Source organism: Dermacentor variabilis, chromosome 6 (genome assembly GCF_050947875.1).
Source record: "Dermacentor variabilis isolate Ectoservices chromosome 6, ASM5094787v1, whole genome shotgun sequence".
NCBI lineage: Eukaryota > Metazoa > Arthropoda > Arachnida > Ixodida > Ixodidae > Dermacentor > Dermacentor variabilis.
Window position 1 is genome coordinate 172016915 of NC_134573.1, and position 16203 is coordinate 172033117.

A 16203-nucleotide genomic window follows, 5' to 3' on the forward strand; every position below is an offset into this window, starting at 1 on the left:
GGCGAAGTATTTTACTTCCACAACTACGGTACACATTGATAGCAGCAGGCATCAGTGGGAACTAACACCAACACCACCACACATCTGAAACATCACAGTGTGAAGTAGATGACCACCTAGGGGCACTATGTTGCAACGGTATATCACACTAAGTGATTCATCTAAGTGCAGGCAGAGGTCTGCACCTAGCTGATGATGGTACTTATGGTTATGATAAAAAGTTATTTTACACAAGAGAATAGCGAAGACCACATAACATGAGCAAATAAGGGCCACATTGCAAGGCCTATTATGGCACAAAAAGGACATATAACAAGGTGCTATACAGAATTGTCACAAAAGTGCGCATTGTCAAAGCACGCGTCATGTATCACCTAAGCCAGCGAGGAGTACGTCGGCCTCCCAACAACTGACAGAGGCAGCGCATACGCCATAGACAACTGACGCGATCAACAGTGACTAGAAACTTCTACAAGATACATGAAGGAAAGGAGATGGACGAGTCACCACCCTCCTCGAAGACCTTCCAGTGGCCGCATAGAAGATTCCCAGGCTTTGTTCATGCTATGGGAGCACGACTCCATGAGAAAGTTGAAAAACACCGATGGAGGCAATAAAAGCACCATGCTGGAATCGGGGGGAATCTGACCACGCTGGTGAAGAGATGCAACGCATAGACCGACCGTCTGCAGAAGAGGGGATTCCCTGGCAAGCTGGCCGACGAGTTTTCTTGAGTATCTGCATTTCCCGAAGTTCCTTTGAGATTTGCCTCGAGCTACACAGATGATGTTTGGCTCAAGACCAACACAGGTGAATACGAGTGGACACTTGGTGCTCCTATTCATTCTGTAGTGTACTTGTTGAACTCTTAGTGCTTGTCATTATTTTGCAGTGTTTTGTTCATACCCATCTGAACTGCCTGAATTGCCTAGAAGAGTGTGCATGTATGAATGTAACTGCTTTATTTGAAGCACACATTTTGTTGAGCTTTGACAACTCTGGGCTCTGACTGTCTTTGGACCACAATCGGTGTTCGCTGGTGCACTAAAAGGGCTCCTACTTAGTTGTCCGTGCTTTTGTGGGGTTATTTACGGAGGCTGATAAGTTACCTTTGGAATTTGGCTCGGTGATGGCACATCGTTCACGGGGTGTCTGGCAAGAGCATAAAACATTAAACAACACGTAACGAATAGACACGAATGCAACATACAATGGTGTCACCAAGTAACATCAAGTCATGGTTAGAACAGACAATTACTGGTTTCACTGCTTGCTGAAATTAAAGGTCAACTGCTACATGCTGAATCCAGCAGATAGCTATAGTGCTAAAAGTCTGCTATCGCACACTTTCATACCTTATTGAGCTTGCCAAGGGCTGAAATGAGGTCAGCCCATTCACTGGTGTTATCAAAGCTCTTGAGAGCTTTGTCGATGGCAGTGACATAGGAACGGTACTTGGCATCACCAAGCAGCTCGTACTCTTCAAGAACCACCGTGCCCATGTCTGCAATGGTCAAAGCCTGAACAAGAAACACAGAAAAACAGCATTTTTGTATCAGAACCACAAATACGTTAGCCCTGCACTCTTTTTCATACAGAGCTACGGTGTTGAATTTGTGCATGAGCTCTGGGTAACAGCCAAAAAGCGTCATCTCGCTGCGTACAAGGGCTGCTGCTCATGGCACAACATTCTGAAAGGTAGTGCACGGCAAAACACCTCTGAGGGCACGTTGACGCTAAGCCATAAAAATGAAGGGCAAATTACTTTAGTAGTAAAGAACTACTGAATGCACAGTCTGGCTTTCCTGCCATAGCTTTTGTCCCATTAAAACAAGACTTTTTTTCTTATCAGGGGCAGATGTTTTCGGGCCAATCGTTCCTCCAAATTGGCCTGTAGAAATTGAAGATAATGACTTTTTTTTTCTTTCATTTTAACAAAGCCCATTAACCAACCAAGCCCAAGCTGTTCTCATCTTGGCTGTTTACCAATGTAGGCAAAGACAAGTTTACGCATTTAGGCCACTGCTCTTCCTGCTTTCCTTGTCCTAGATAAGCCATGCTAGTCAACTTGGTTCGCATCATGCATTTGAGTTTCGGCATTTGCACACATTCTTCAAAGCTTTCGATTCCTATTGCTGTCATCTGTTCATGTAATTATGCTCAAACCTTGCACATATGCTGAGAGAAAGTGACTCTTTATGAGCAACAGGTGTCTTAATATTTTGGGTAAATATAAGAGATGAACTACACATGCACTATATTTTTGGAATGCAGATATATGCAACAATTTACGGGAGTTTAAAAACAAGGGCAGTAAATTTCGAACCCTCTTTTTCTTCTTTAGTAATGAATTTTGTTTAGGGAAGGTTAACACAGTGCTAACTTGTTACAGCAGATGCACCTGTCTAGCCACCCGTGCTTTCGCAACTATGGGCAATGAATGTTTCATGCCCTGCGCTGCACAATAAGCCCCACATAACAGCAATGAATGGAAATCGTCATCCAATCTATAAGGCATCAGCTAAGCGCAGCAGCACTCGTAATAGGCACAGCTGCAGGTAGTACGCTCATAAATGTGACGACTCTCATGTGCAACCTGCGTCAACTGCTTAAACGCACTTTGAAAGCCCAAACTGACACTGTTCAACATTCTACAGCTATATTTGATACTCGAGGACAACTTTCTGTGCTTCAATATGATACGCTCAGGTTGTGTTGTTCTGACATTGTAACTGGAAATTTACTTCAGCGGATTACAAACGACAAATTCTGACAAACCTGCGGCAGCGCTGAGACTTCACGAGAACCGAAACTTGCTGCCGAAACTTACACAGGCCATGTCATCGCGGCATCTAGTTTATTTCACAGTCAAATTCAACATGATTTTGGAAACCATGTCTACTTCACCCTAAGTGAGTAAGGCACACCAGCGCAAACGTTCAACACGTGACGAAATTAATATGTAAAAGCCACCATGATCTAGTGCTGTCCGGTTGCTAGTGGTGAGAAACGACGTTATCAGACGAAAGCACATGACTGGGCAATTGTTTATTTACAACATACTGCGTAAGCCGTATTCGCAATGAGGGTCCAAAACAAACACTGGATATAAGCCTCACGGCACATTCAGCAACCATGCGCAACCGCCAGAAAACGGCTAAAAGCGGAACACCGGGAACTCCGCACGAGAATGCGTCGGCACATTTTCCGACAGGAAACCATCACGCACGGCTCATCAAGACCTTCACACCCTGTCAAACGCACCTGTCACCTAAAAAACGGCGGTCGACAAACACTTGCACATGAGCAGCAGGCGACGCCCAATGATTGTTCCCAATTTCAAGTAGTTGTGTAATATGCACTATCAAACGAGAGGATCGTCACCGCACCATGCAGAAAACGGAAGAGAACAGCGAAGTTGCTGGACCTAGCGAACGACCCATGGAAGGCCCTTACATACCCAAAGCTCCACATGGCGCGGTGTCTGGTAGCCTGGTACGCGGTAATCTCACATTTCTCAGTCACGTAGACGACAACACAGCGCAACAAGATAACATCGCATTTTGGTCCCAAAAATCATCGGAACGCGTGACGGACAGCAAAATCAGCGCACTGCTCGCGCTCGCACACGCACACCACGCTCACATTCCCCAGTGTGAGCAGCTGACGTTGGAGCGACCGCGAGTCTGAGTGGCCTAATGCCTGATGGCCTAATCTCCAGATTATAAACATTGTGCAGTATCAGTTCTGCAGCTACATTATGTATTTTTAGATTGAAATGTACACGTAGAGAAAGACAGGTGTATTTTCTGCTTTTTATTGTCTCAACATGATCTTAGCCTACTGATGAGGACCTACTGAGCTCCAGATCTGTACACAAATGTCCCTTGCCCAGCACATAAGAGTTTCCTACTATGGCCCAGCACGCCTCTTTTTTAGTTCAACTTATTTGCCGCTAGGGACTGAACGTACCGGCAGAGTGGCGCTAGTTATAACCTGTTCACTGTCGTCTACTTGCGTGGTCTGTTCAATGTTCGTGCTGCCATTTCGGCAGGCACAAAGCGCTTGTCTCGGTAGTGAACGTATCAATTCATCAATATAAAAAAGAACAAATTTTCGAATGTTTTGCGTTTGAATAGTGAGATGAGTAGGAGGAGCGGTGCAAGGAAGGCATACAACGAGCATAGATGGCAGCTGCAAAGCTAGACGGCACGCTAGACGGCATCACTTTCCCTTTCCTAGCCTCCGTCTGAGACTCCTCTGTTTTAAAATAATTTTTGTATATACTGACTTTCTTGATTAAAGATAGCCTAATGTCAGAGAAGACATTAGGATTTACTGCTGTGTGCAGTAATGAAAGACAATCTGGTAAATGCTTTCACATGTAATTACTGCGCCCGATGTGTGTTGAGTAGTTGATCAAGTCTGCATGCTTCAATGTGAGCATCGTTTTTCTTTTTTTTTTTTAATATTGTTACGGGGCCGTCGCACTGCCCACCGTTTTTCTCGCCTTCCTAACACGGCTGCAACATCTACCTGCGAGGACCTCCGTATTCCACCCGTGCCCGCTGCATCCGACAGTATATATATTGTGCGCATCGTTCGCCGGAATATGAAGCTGCCTCCCCATGCAGGTTCGCGGAATATGAAGCGGCCTCCAATCGTCAACAGACCCGACTACCGCTGACGGCGTACCCGATCTACCACTTTCATACGCTCGTCCTCGTTATCGAAACCCAGAAGAATGGCGCACTTCTGATTTTTGACAGGCCACCTGCTTCTGCTGTTGACGCGTCGGACATATTTCCCGCCATAGTCGAAGCTCTTGAAACTCACAGCCTTGGCCGTGCTTTCGAAATACCGGCGCCCATCTGGTATTGCCCGCCGACAGGCATCGCAGAAAACGCCGCTCGAACATCTCTGCCCGCACGCCGTTCCCCCTTCGCAATGCCCACATATTTCCCGCTCGCACCGCCTCGTTGCTCCCGGCCGTCTCCCGCCGCTCCTCGGAAAACTAACGGGCGCAGCTCCGAGAGCACATGGGCCTGTCGCCTGCCATGACTAAATTAAGCCCCTCCATTCACGCGCCACCACCACTTTCTCCTGGTCGGCGGAAACGTGTATGGAGGGGCTTTAGTCATGACGACCGGACCCGAAATTCCTCTGTTTACACTGTCTGGCCATTACAACCTCATCAACGCGTCGACGGGTACCTGTAATGTCACTGATTGACACAGGAGCCCACATATCGGTTATGAATTCTAACCTCCGTACGCGCCTAAAGAAAGTCCTAACTCCTGCCCTATCGTTTTCCTCTGCGTAGCAGACGGTGGAATTCCAGCTGTCCCTGGGAAGTGTGCTACCCGTGTCACTGTAGCCGGACGGCATACTTCTGCTTCGTTCTACGTCTTGGAACAGTGCCCATACAGGGTGTCTACCAAGTTGACATTTCCAAATTACCCGAGTTTTCCAGGTTTTCCCTGAGTACCTTTGCACAATTCCCTGAATGAGCCAGAACTTTGTTTTATGTCAAGACTGGCTGATACCATGTTGCCCGATACTGTCACTCTATATATAGTAAGCATGTTGAAACAAAAAAAAAAAACGTCTTAATCCAGTTTGAATAGTAAGGAGTAATATCTATTTTATTTAAAAAGAAAACAGAAGGAAGGTGTAATTCGTAAAATGCACAGCGAAAAGAATGGTAATATCCATTCCAAATTGAGTCGAACATTTTCAAATACGAATAAAAAGGAGATGCATACATAAGTAAATATTTTTGAATATGAGCTATTTCTATCAACTGATAGCAATTGAGCTCATCGGTATGAGGCCTGAACTTTGTCACAACTGAAATTCTTTCGCAGCAGCTGGGAATTTTCAATCTTAACTGTGCTGACATACTCTCAGCCCGTAAACAACTCATTGTTGCGTTTCACTGCTTTAAAGAGTTTATTTTGGTTTGGATGAGAGACACTTGCATCTCGGCGTCAGCCAACACTTTTTTGAGCTCACGCTCCTGCAAAGAGGCAACGGCACGCTCCCTTTCCGGTTAATTCTTCAGTGCGTCCGTCATTTAATTCTGTTCTCAGCCTCCTTCTGCCACGCGTTCACACCATGGATAACTTGAAGCATCCTCTTGGTTAGTTGTACAGCGAACGTCCGATTTTTCGGGCTCCCTAGGAGCTGCAAAATCATCCGAAAAATCTGGCAGTCCGAAAAAAATAAATGCATCTCTTTAACTGCCCTTAAGGGCTAAAATTGCCACAGGCACGTCCGAAAAAGCTCTTAAGGCCTGCCAGTACCCTTATTATGCATATCAGTGCTCGTACTGTGACAGGAGACGGGGGTGCACGCGTGTATAATTAGGGAATACATACTGTGTCCCGTGAGAATTGCCCCTGCCCATGCTTGTTATGCTTCACCGCGTAACACTGCTATACTGAGGCAAAGCTAACTTTCGGAGACTGGCGTTACGCAACGCGCTGTGCTCTGCGAGCTTCGAAGTCAATCGCGAGGATTACAAAAGCGGTGTCGGTGTCATTGCTGACAGCGGCGAATTCTTTCAATGAAGAACACGGCAAGAAGCTTAATAGCGGACGTAGAAGCAGCTAGGCCTAACGTTGCCGCGGTGGTGGCTACGTACGGATGCCAGCGGATCTGCGTGCGAGAGTGCCAGTCGGGCGTCTGGAAAATCGGTCGTTAACTACTCTGGCAATACTTCGTGCCGATGAACGGCGTCAATGACGATTCGTTGCGATTCCTCTGTTACTGGAGCCAAACACGACTTTCGTTCCCTTTCACTAAAGTTACAGCTAATTTTCTCTGATAGAAGCACAAATTCCCCAAGTTTTCCCTGAGTATTTCCAGACATTCAAATTCCCTGAGAATTCCCGGTTAATAGACACCCTGTCATACGAAATCATCTTAGTCCTTGATTTTCTGTCGGCACATTCGACCGTACTGACTGCGCTGCGGGTGCTGTTCAACTCGCCCTCCCGCATGCCGTTGACCCTCCTGATCATACGCAGAGTCGACTATGTGCCACCGATTACGTTCGTCTCCCTCACCAAGCTGTGGCCTACATTGCCGTTTCACCGGATCCACCTGTCGCCGACGGCGATTGGGCATCGTGTCACCCCAGGTCAGACCTCGACGCAGAGCGTGGCATTCCCACACACAGTCGTCTGCATAAAAGACAATGTCACATCACATGTCTTCCTGTTGTGAATTTCGGCCTCTGCCCTCAAGTGCTACATCAAGGCATATCTCTTGCGACCTTGGCCTCGGTTTGCGACTACCATATTTCTGCCTTAACTGGTGACACTGCGTCACCAGCTCTGTTGGTTCGGGCCCTAAAAGTCGAGTATCAGAACGTACATTTCACGAAAATGATTAAGCCGCACTTCTTTGCCTTCACGTTCATACTGGGACATTTTCGTTCGATCTCGATGACCGGCTTCTGGGCCAACGTTCATTGTGAAACATCGGATTCATACGGGATTCACCAGCGCTGTAGCGATGTGGTGGAGTTTCGTGAAATTCTTGCCGGGCGCCATGTTGGCCGGCTTCCCCAGATCGCGGCTTCCCGCCATATTGTCTCGCGCCATCTTGAACCCATCGGATCGAGGAAGAAGGCTGGCGAGGACCGCCATCTTGAGCACCCAGGCGAGGAAGGCGATGGTGAGCGGCGCCATGTTGGCCGGCTTCCCCAAATCGCGGCTTCCCGCCATATTGTCTGGCGCCATCTTGAACCCATCGGATCGAGGAAGAAGGCTGGTGAGGACCGCCATCTTGAGCGCCCAGGCGAGGAAGGCGATGGTGAGCGGCGCCATGTTGGCCGGCTTCCCCAAATCGCGGCTTCCCGCCATATTGTCTGGCGCCATCTTGAACCCATCGGATCGAGGAAGAAGGCTGGTGAGGACCGCCATCTTGAGCGCCCAGGCGAGGAAGGCGATGGTGAGCGGCGCCATGTTGGCCGGCTTCCCCAAATCGCGGCTTCCCGCCATATTGTCTGGCGCCATCTTGAACCCATCGGATCGAGGAAGAAGGCTGGTGAGGACCGCCATCTTGAGCGCCCAGGCGAGGAAGGCGATGGTGAGCGGCGCCATGTTGGCCGGCTTCCCCAAATCGCGGCTTCCCGCCATATTGTCTGGCGCCATCTTGAACCCATCGGATCGAGGAAGAAGGCTGGCGAGGACCGCCATATCTTGAGCACCCAAGCGAGGAAGGCGCCGGTGAGCGACGCAATCTTGCCGCTGCGTAGAGATGCGATGCACGGGAGAATCGTTGAAAACCTCGACGCTCCTTCCAATTTCTTCGGCCTTCTGTAGCGTCAATGTAGATCCTTCGCAAAGCAGCCCATCGCGGATTCTTGTAGACGAGACGCCTTGCAGGATCTAGTCTCGCAGGGACTCATGGCGCGTCGAACGTGCAGGCGGGTGTCAACCGACGTAGCGCGGTGACAAACTCCTGGAAACACTCTCTTGGCTACTATTTGCGGTTCCGGAAGATGATTCGGTGTATCAAGCAGTTGGTACTGTCTCCAAATGCTTGTCAAAGACGCTTAAGATGTCTTAAGTTGTAGTAGCAGGGTCACCTTGCGACGCCATGTAAAACGACCGCTGCCCCTCGAAGCCTAGTAACACGGCCATAGTTCTTTCTGTCGTCCGGTAACGCCTCGCCTCCCGCCGCCAGTAGAAATTAACGTCTCGAACGAGCGCTTCCACGTTTGCCAAGGTGCTGACAGCTAGGTGTAGCGGAAGGTGACGGGTGGATGGAGTAGCGGACGGGAAGGCCGGTGCCGACGCAGTCGTCGTCGGCGAAGGAGACATTGGCGGAGCATCCATGGTGGACGCAACAGAAATAAAAGTAGGCAGAAGTTGTAGCAGGAAGGTTTTATCTCGCGTCGCCAATGTAGTGATTTAGCGGAGTGGCGTCGGCACGACATCGGTCGAGAGCCAGTCTTTGGCCCTCGTTGACGGAATACTCCTTCCTTCTGCGGTGCCCCGCGCCCCGGTCGTTAAGCCCTCTACGCGTAAGCCTGCCCCTCGGCCGGCGTTGTCCCGACGCCACTCCACTACTACAAGCGCCACCGGAATGCTGCTCACCCCATAGAGTTTCTCACTGGCTCACCCCATACGACCAGCTGGGGGCATTTGATCAGAAGGGACGGAAGCTATATAGGCTCACCAGGGGCAGCGTCCGTAACCAGGCGAGCTGTTCGTCATGAGGACGGGCTCGCTGTCTCAGTAAAAACAGTACACCCTATGATAGCTTATTGCCAATAATCAAGCTTAAACTGTCCAACATCTAGTAGAGCAGTCCACACTTAACGTGACCGCGAGGAAGATCAACGGAGATGCTACGTACTCGAACGCCGAAGTCGCCAACCACCGTCAAAAGGCAGAAAGAACGACCGCGCGAGCCAACCGGCCAGCCTTTTATACTTTTTTTTTCCGCACGCACTATCAGCGAGCGTCGTCTTCTGCCTCGTCTCTGGCTGCGCTTGATAAATTAATATAGTGTGATGTCTAAATAAGTTGAAAGCTTGCAAAAGGGATCCCTGTGCTTTAACATGTGCTGCACTGCAATCTTTGTGTCACGGAACTCTTTCCAAACTGCAAAGCTATCTTTTCTGCGCGGTATGGCGGCAGCATAACGGTGGTGCGAAAGGTACGTAAGCAGATGAATTCGAAGCTGTATTCTTAGTTCTCTTTTGGCATTCAAGACACACTCACGGGTAACTTTGAAGAGTTAAAATGAGTGGTATTCGTTTTGTCGTCGAACGTTACGATTGTTTTTAGTTTCTAAAAAGCGCAGAAGCGAACTTTACAATGTAAACAATGAAACTGTCGTGAACTTTACGAACTCTATAAACAATGTGACTTCATGTGTAAGAGCTGTGCGGTTCGTTACTGCGTGAAAAAGGCAATAATAGGTGCGGCTATTTAACGCTATTTAGAGAGCAGCGCCGAACTACACGCACCGACATTTTTCGGCTTCGCGCAGTTAACGCCAAGGGACCGATCAAAGCCTTGTGACATCAGTGTCACTGTGTTCGCAAAAATCAACTATGCAAGCAGTTCGTCACAACACAACAGCCGCCATCCTAAATACAACGTCGCCCCTGTCACCCGTAGACTAGCAGACGAACAGTAAACGAAGAGGTCATAAAAGCGACACCAACGGCCACCGGTTGAACGGTTCAAACAGCCGGCGCGCGCAAATTTCGGAGGCCATAAGCGCAGGCGGCTGCCATCTGTGCAGGTCTGGAGTGGCTAGAGGACGCCACTGCCGCTGGTTTGCAGCCGACAGTAGCAGCGGCCTACAAGCTTGCCCACATCGTAGGAATTTGTTTACCCCCGTTTTTCGTTACGTCCTTATTTGTTTGCCCCTTGATTCCTTCATAGTGAAGCTCATTTACGTATAACTTACTTCGCTGAAGGATACAACCTGACCATCTCCATTTATTCTACAATGGAGGTAAGCATGAGCTTCCGCGAGCCAAGTTTCTGATCGTCGGCATCACTGGTTGCGTGCTGCTTTAAGAAAACATTTCTGTACTGTAACCTGTCTTTAATTTTGCAGGGCACATTCGTAGTAGATGAAGTCAGTGCCATAATCAAGGAGGTACGTACCGTTTCCTGAATATCCTGATGAGATTGCAGACAGGCTTGACTCACTGTAGTACTGTACCGAACTTATTGATAGTGAATTGGTGGCGCAGTTTGTTTTATTTTGTGATTAACAAATGTGCCTGTGTGCAATGAGGTCGTGCTGTAAATTACCGCGAGTTGTTCTTCCCCCGCGTACAGCACGTGTAAAGCGGTCCTTGACAGGCATTATAATCATTAGGATACAATATAAGGCTAAAACAGTTTTGACAGCCTTCGTGATTGCAATGAAAACATGTTTTGCGTTGCAGGCGATGGAGACAATTATCGGTGGAAACGTTTACCAACACAGCAAAGTACCACAGTGGACGAACACCACTGTGGAGCACATACTAGGCCAACTTACAAAAATGAACAAGCCATTCAAGTACATAGGTAATGGTGCATGCACATTTAAGTGTAAATTGAATAGTCTGCTTCGCTGGCGTTGCTACATGGTTACGATTTAGAATAAGCAAAGTGTACTATTGGAACACTTTAAAGACTCGTGGGATCTGAATGGCGCTAATTAATGTTCTCATTGCATATGGTGTTCGTCACTATTTCATTTGTTATAAACAATACCTACTGATTTTGTTTTCATTAAAAATGATAATTTACCATTAATCTAAACTTGATTCTTCTGTCCCGAGTTGCATGTTATTCTGAATGTCATGACAGCTGAATAAAAGAATATGTTGCATTTTGTTGCATATCTGTAAACATATATATTGCAGCACTGAATAGACCATGTTATATTTTTGTAACTACTAGTTTTGAAGCATTAAAAAGAAAACCAAATTTTATACATTCTTTTATACATGATCTGTGGTGCACAATTTTTTTAGTGACATGTGTTATCATGGAAAAGAACGGTGCTGGTCTTCACACGGCAACGTCTTGCTACTGGGACAACACCACTGATGGTGAGATAATCTATTTATACACCACCTTGTATGATCTCTTGTAGGGCTAATGGATGTTCAAAAGTACAGGCAGCAGGCGATGCACACATGCCATTTATAGGTGACTTTACTTGGTGAGCGACAATGTCAAATAACTTCTTTCTAGACAAAGTCATCATGTCAGAGTTCAAAATACCCCATGATTAGGAAAAGGTCACTTGAAAATTCGGAATTTTCTTTGTTTCATTTGTTTGTAAATGTCTTCCTTATTATATTAAATTACCTCCCACAGTAGCGAGTTGGAGGTAATTGTGATTGTGCTTTTACCAGAAAAGCAGTTTTAGTGTACCCAGGTGGTTCCCTAATAAGCGCTTCTGTATGTTTTTAGATCTGCCTAGGGACAAAATAAAGGCAAGTGAGCTTAGCCAGAATCCTTTGAGGAATTTTATCAGTGTACTTTACTGGCTAAGTTGCTAAGACCCCAAAAGGGCAAAGTTGTTGTTAAGGTGACAATTAACTAACAATCTCACGAAATTTAGCATCTCTAAATTACCAACACTGGTGAGGAAGGCTACCTAATAATGCCTGTCACATGGGCAGTTTCAGTCTTTGCTGAAGTAAGTCTGCACAGCACTCAAGTGCAGTCAAAGCTTGGGTGAGTATAGCAGGATCGATATCAAGTGTGCTTGGAAGTGATGAGTGGCAATGCTTGATCTGGATTGTCTCTAGCACTGGCATGCTTGAAGGCCCCTGTGCTATGGCTCAACAGATACTGCTGAGCATTTGGGTGGGAAGTGCGAGATAATGAAGACATCATCACTGTGAAGCCTGTGCCATATAATCCAGCCATTCTGATTCTGAATCATGAAGAGATACTGCAGTCTTATAAAGGTTGTATTTGTTTAAGTTTGTGAGGGTTATTTCTGTTATAATGGTTGTGTAATTCTGCGTTACGTAGCACACAAGGCCTGTGTTCATTATGTGGTTTTGTGCCAGTTCCCCTGTGTGTTCAGCAGCACAACCATACACATTACAGTTGTGTAGTGTTTATCTTTTGAAAAGACATTGCTTGTAAATAGCTTCAGGTTGGCATTGATGTTCATACGTATTCATTATAATATCTTATAGGCCCTGTATTAAGGTTGGTAATATAGATGAATTATTAATCAATTAAATGTATCACACAAAATTATTAATCTTTATCGATGCACATCTTTCATTTAATCGACCTAATCAATTAGGCCTTTTTGATTAATCATTTTTGAGACTTCAACAGAAGTTGCGTGGAAATTTTGAAATTCTACTGGAGTGGCAGTGCATGAGCAGTGACTGTCGACTGTTTTTCCGAGTGCCGAGTGATGCCCATGCCGAGCACTTCCCCTCTTCCCTCACACCAGACACGCCAACACGCTGCCCCAATCCGAAGGCTTGAAGCGTTCTCACAATTCAAGACGTACTATAGCAACCCAGTCGTTCATCGTCGTGCCACTCCCAGTCCGCTAAAGATGTGGCATAGCATGCGCGCCGGTTTGGAGCATGTACTTTGACATAGCAATGTAGTTGATATCGATCCCAACAAATCTATAACAACGCAGCATCTATTATGGCATGTGCTGGTTGCGTGGCCATTCAAAGAAGGTGCCGGTTTCATCCAAACATCTCAGCCAATTGACATTCCTTTGCTTTATAGAAAAGAGCATGTGGTTTAAAATCCTAAACCAGTCATTTTCTTCTCCTCTGTGTATATTGCAAGTTCTTGCATATTTCAGTTGTACTTCACCTTTCACTTATGCCATTTTTCTTATTTCTTGTTTAACTTTACTGTACGTGGATTCACTAGTGCGATGTTTAATACTACTGTAACGCCCCCCTTACCCAATGCCTCATATGAGGCCTGTAAGGACATTTTTAAATCAAATAAATAAATAAATAAATATAATTCTGCAGTAAGTGCCATTTTATAACATATGTCCTTTATCCTTTCGAAAGCCACTAGTGCAAACTATATGTAGTGTTTAACGATTTAAACCTTATCCTTTATCAAACATTTATACACTTGTGTTTCAAATTTGGTTCCACCTCACAAACGTTAAAATAGGGTCCTACAAAAGTAGGTAACTGTGTTTCAGCCTTCTGAAAAGTGCCCGGCAGAAATTTTGATTAATCAATTAGTCGATGAAAAACCCTGCATCGAAAGAGAATAATCGATTAAAGGCAAAAATATGAATTAATCATTAATCGAATAAAAAAATTAATTGACCATCTCTACTCTGTATCCTTGAAATTTGGTGCTGTTTAAATGTTGTCTGCACGTGCATAACAGACAGGGCACTGAAAACTGGTTTCTCCACTAGAAGTGGTCATATGTGGAGAAGTTTACTTCTGTATATCCCTTCATATTATAGCCAAGATATAGTAGATATCTGGTTAACATATGCTTGAAAACGTTGTCATGTTAGCGACAATAAGCGCAGTTATAAGCAAATAATACAAATGGGGTAGCCAGGCTTGAAACTGGGCTTAATTGATTTTGAGGGTAGTACTTAGCCATCTGAAATACCAGAATGTCAGATGTGTAAATCCACTAAGAGAGTCTCTAATGCTTCATGATGAAGCACGTTGAATATGTGTGCTGCACTCTGAGGACTGATGATAGCAGTACGAAAGATGGGATACGTTGGAAAAATGGCAGGTAGGGGAGACACTTGTAATGATTGTAATAGGAGAGCAGATTACAGAAAGATAGAGACCTGAAGTGATAAAAACTGCATAATTTTCTGTCCTCCATTTAATTAAATGCTGTTGATGAATAATTCTATTAATGATCTGCACCAGGGGCCATATTTTTGAAAGGATTCTTTTCTAATTCCGTTAATTTATTATATATCCGATGCATGGGTAATTCGTGTGATGACAGATGCACCCGCTGCAGTAGCTTAGCAGCTATGGTGTTACAATACTCAAGGCCGTGAGTTCAATCTTGACCTCTGCCGCAGCAGCTGCATTTTGGTGGGAGTGAAATGCAAAGACACTTGTGTAGATAGATTTATCCAAACATTAAAGAAATCCAGGTGGTAAAAATTGATGCAGAGCTTCAATATGGCATGCCTTGTAATCAGATCATGGTTTTGGCACTTAAACTCCAAAATTAATAAAAAATCACAGGCATGTGGCTTTGTGTGAGCCAATGAGAAAGATAACATAGAAAAAAGGAAAGAAAAGCATCATTACAAATTACGATCCCAGATGCTTCTTCTCAGGACTTTTGCGTCGCAACTTTTGTAAAGATAGCTCCAAAAAAGTATGAACACCACTGTGTTGACATCAGTGCGCTCAGCAGTGTTGATCCTTATGCAAAGCGTAGCTCTTTCTGGTATATCTCTGGTGAATCACAATATGTTCACTTTTGCCTTTCAGGAAGCTGCACTGTACGTTGGGAAAACAAGACAATGTATTGCATTGTATCTGTGTTTGGCTTGGCCATCTGAGGACTTCTAACATGCGTGCCTGTAGAACTGCCCCACTAGAGGCACTCTTTGTGACAGTACATGTGCATTTCATAGGCCTGGAAACTAAACCTTCCAGTACTGTGTTGCATGCATGAAAAAAAAAAAAAAAGGGACGCCTACGCTAATTTCGTGGAAGTTGCTGACCAATATTTTTTACTTCCACTGAGTGAAAGCTTGCTGCTGGATGCATGTTGCTGGGCTCTTGAAAGCTCACTTGTATGTGAAAAATGATGGATAAAATAAATGCTATGTATGGCATTTCTTGTCTCTTATGTTTGCTCCTGATGGCCATTTGTGGCTGTTTGAATAGCAAGGATAAGCATGGACAGGCTGAAAGCAAAAGACACAAAAGACAATGAATGCATGGGGACATTGAAATGTGCGTTAAAGTGACGCACCAAATCAGCTTAGACTAGCGCACTTTGATTTTGTGGAAATAAAAGATTATTAACGGGAAAAAAAATACAGGTCTAACTTTTTTTTTTTTAATTGCGAACACAAGCCTTTGCTGGCAGTGATGAGAATGTCAGGGTGACGTCACAAATTTGGTGCCATTTTCGTGTATACAAACGTTTCCTACCAAAGAAAGTTGCTGAAAGTTACCACATTGCATTTTTGCTTAGTTATGGAAGCAATGCACCCTTATTTTATTCATGAACAACTAACTTTACGTTTTCACTAGGCCACCACTGCTGCACAGCAAGCCGGTAGTGGTAGTCCTTAGTGGGCTATTGTGTTGCGTAGTACGACGAACTCGTTCAGCCCTCAAGATCAAAAGGCAGGTAGGTGAGAGTCAAATAACATGATTCTATTCTAGGAGTGGGGTTGAAAAGACTTGCACCCCAACTTCCACCTAAAGTTCACTAGAAAAATTCTGAACGGTATACTGTCTTTTGCATTCCCCTGTATGTTGCCTTGAACCCAAGTACAGCAGGAAAGCTGAGAGGACTGATGTGATCATAGCGTATGTGGCAGTTTTGATACTCTGTATGTGGCAAAACCAGGCTATTAGCTAGCTTCAAGTGTTATATTTAGTTGCATATTAAGGTAAAAATATTATGTCATGGGATTTTACATTTCAAAACCACAATCTGATAATGAGGCATACCCATAGTGGGGAATTCCAGTCTAAAT

General features: G+C 45.4%; 2 protein-coding genes across 8 annotated transcripts in view; one reads left to right on the forward strand and one right to left on the reverse strand.

Annotated features, from left to right (window-relative positions):
• Nucleotides 1–9876, reverse strand: part of LOC142585777 (protein DOP1A) — a 67170-nt gene extending 57294 nt beyond the window's left edge. For 3 of the 6 annotated variants that reach the window (XM_075696778.1, XM_075696777.1, XM_075696774.1), the window contains exons 1-2: nucleotides 3461–3715; nucleotides 1356–1520 (exon numbers count right to left, since the gene is read on the reverse strand). In XM_075696778.1, the coding sequence (XP_075552893.1) occupies nucleotides 1356–1502 (147 nt within the window). In that variant the 5' untranslated portion in view covers nucleotides 1503–1520; nucleotides 3461–3715. Of the gene's footprint in view, nucleotides 1–1355; nucleotides 1521–2778; nucleotides 2920–3460; nucleotides 3850–9336 lie in introns of those variants that run through there. The other 3 variants (XM_075696775.1, XM_075696776.1, XM_075696779.1) reach the window with 3 other exon arrangements.
• On the forward strand, nucleotides 7437–15327 carry Dlc90F (dynein light chain 90F). 2 transcript variants are annotated; one of them, XM_075696787.1, is made up of 5 exons: nucleotides 7437–8237; nucleotides 10591–10632; nucleotides 10928–11051; nucleotides 11504–11581; nucleotides 14978–15327. In XM_075696787.1, exons 1-5 carry the CDS (start codon nucleotides 7452–7454, stop codon nucleotides 15046–15048), a joined length of 1101 nt encoding a protein of 366 aa, XP_075552902.1. In that variant the 5' UTR covers nucleotides 7437–7451; the 3' UTR covers nucleotides 15049–15327. The 2 variants fall into 2 exon arrangements, with proteins under 2 accessions (XP_075552902.1, XP_075552903.1); XM_075696788.1 differs by lacking the exon at nucleotides 7437–8237 and adding an exon at nucleotides 10291–10485.
• The last annotated feature ends 876 nt before the right edge of the window (nucleotides 15328–16203 follow it).

Excerpts from the sequence above, each read along its gene's own strand:
- Dlc90F (XM_075696787.1), top strand. The coding sequence starts at position 7,452 with ATGACCGGCTTCTGGGCCAACGTTCATTGTGAAACATCGGATTCATAC. Across the intron at positions 10,633-10,927 it reads TCAGTGCCATAATCAAGGAG|GCGATGGAGACAATTATCGG; the intron begins GTACGTACCGTT and ends TTTGCGTTGCAG. Across the intron at positions 11,582-14,977 it reads CTGGGACAACACCACTGATG|GAAGCTGCACTGTACGTTGG; the intron begins GTGAGATAATCT and ends TTTGCCTTTCAG.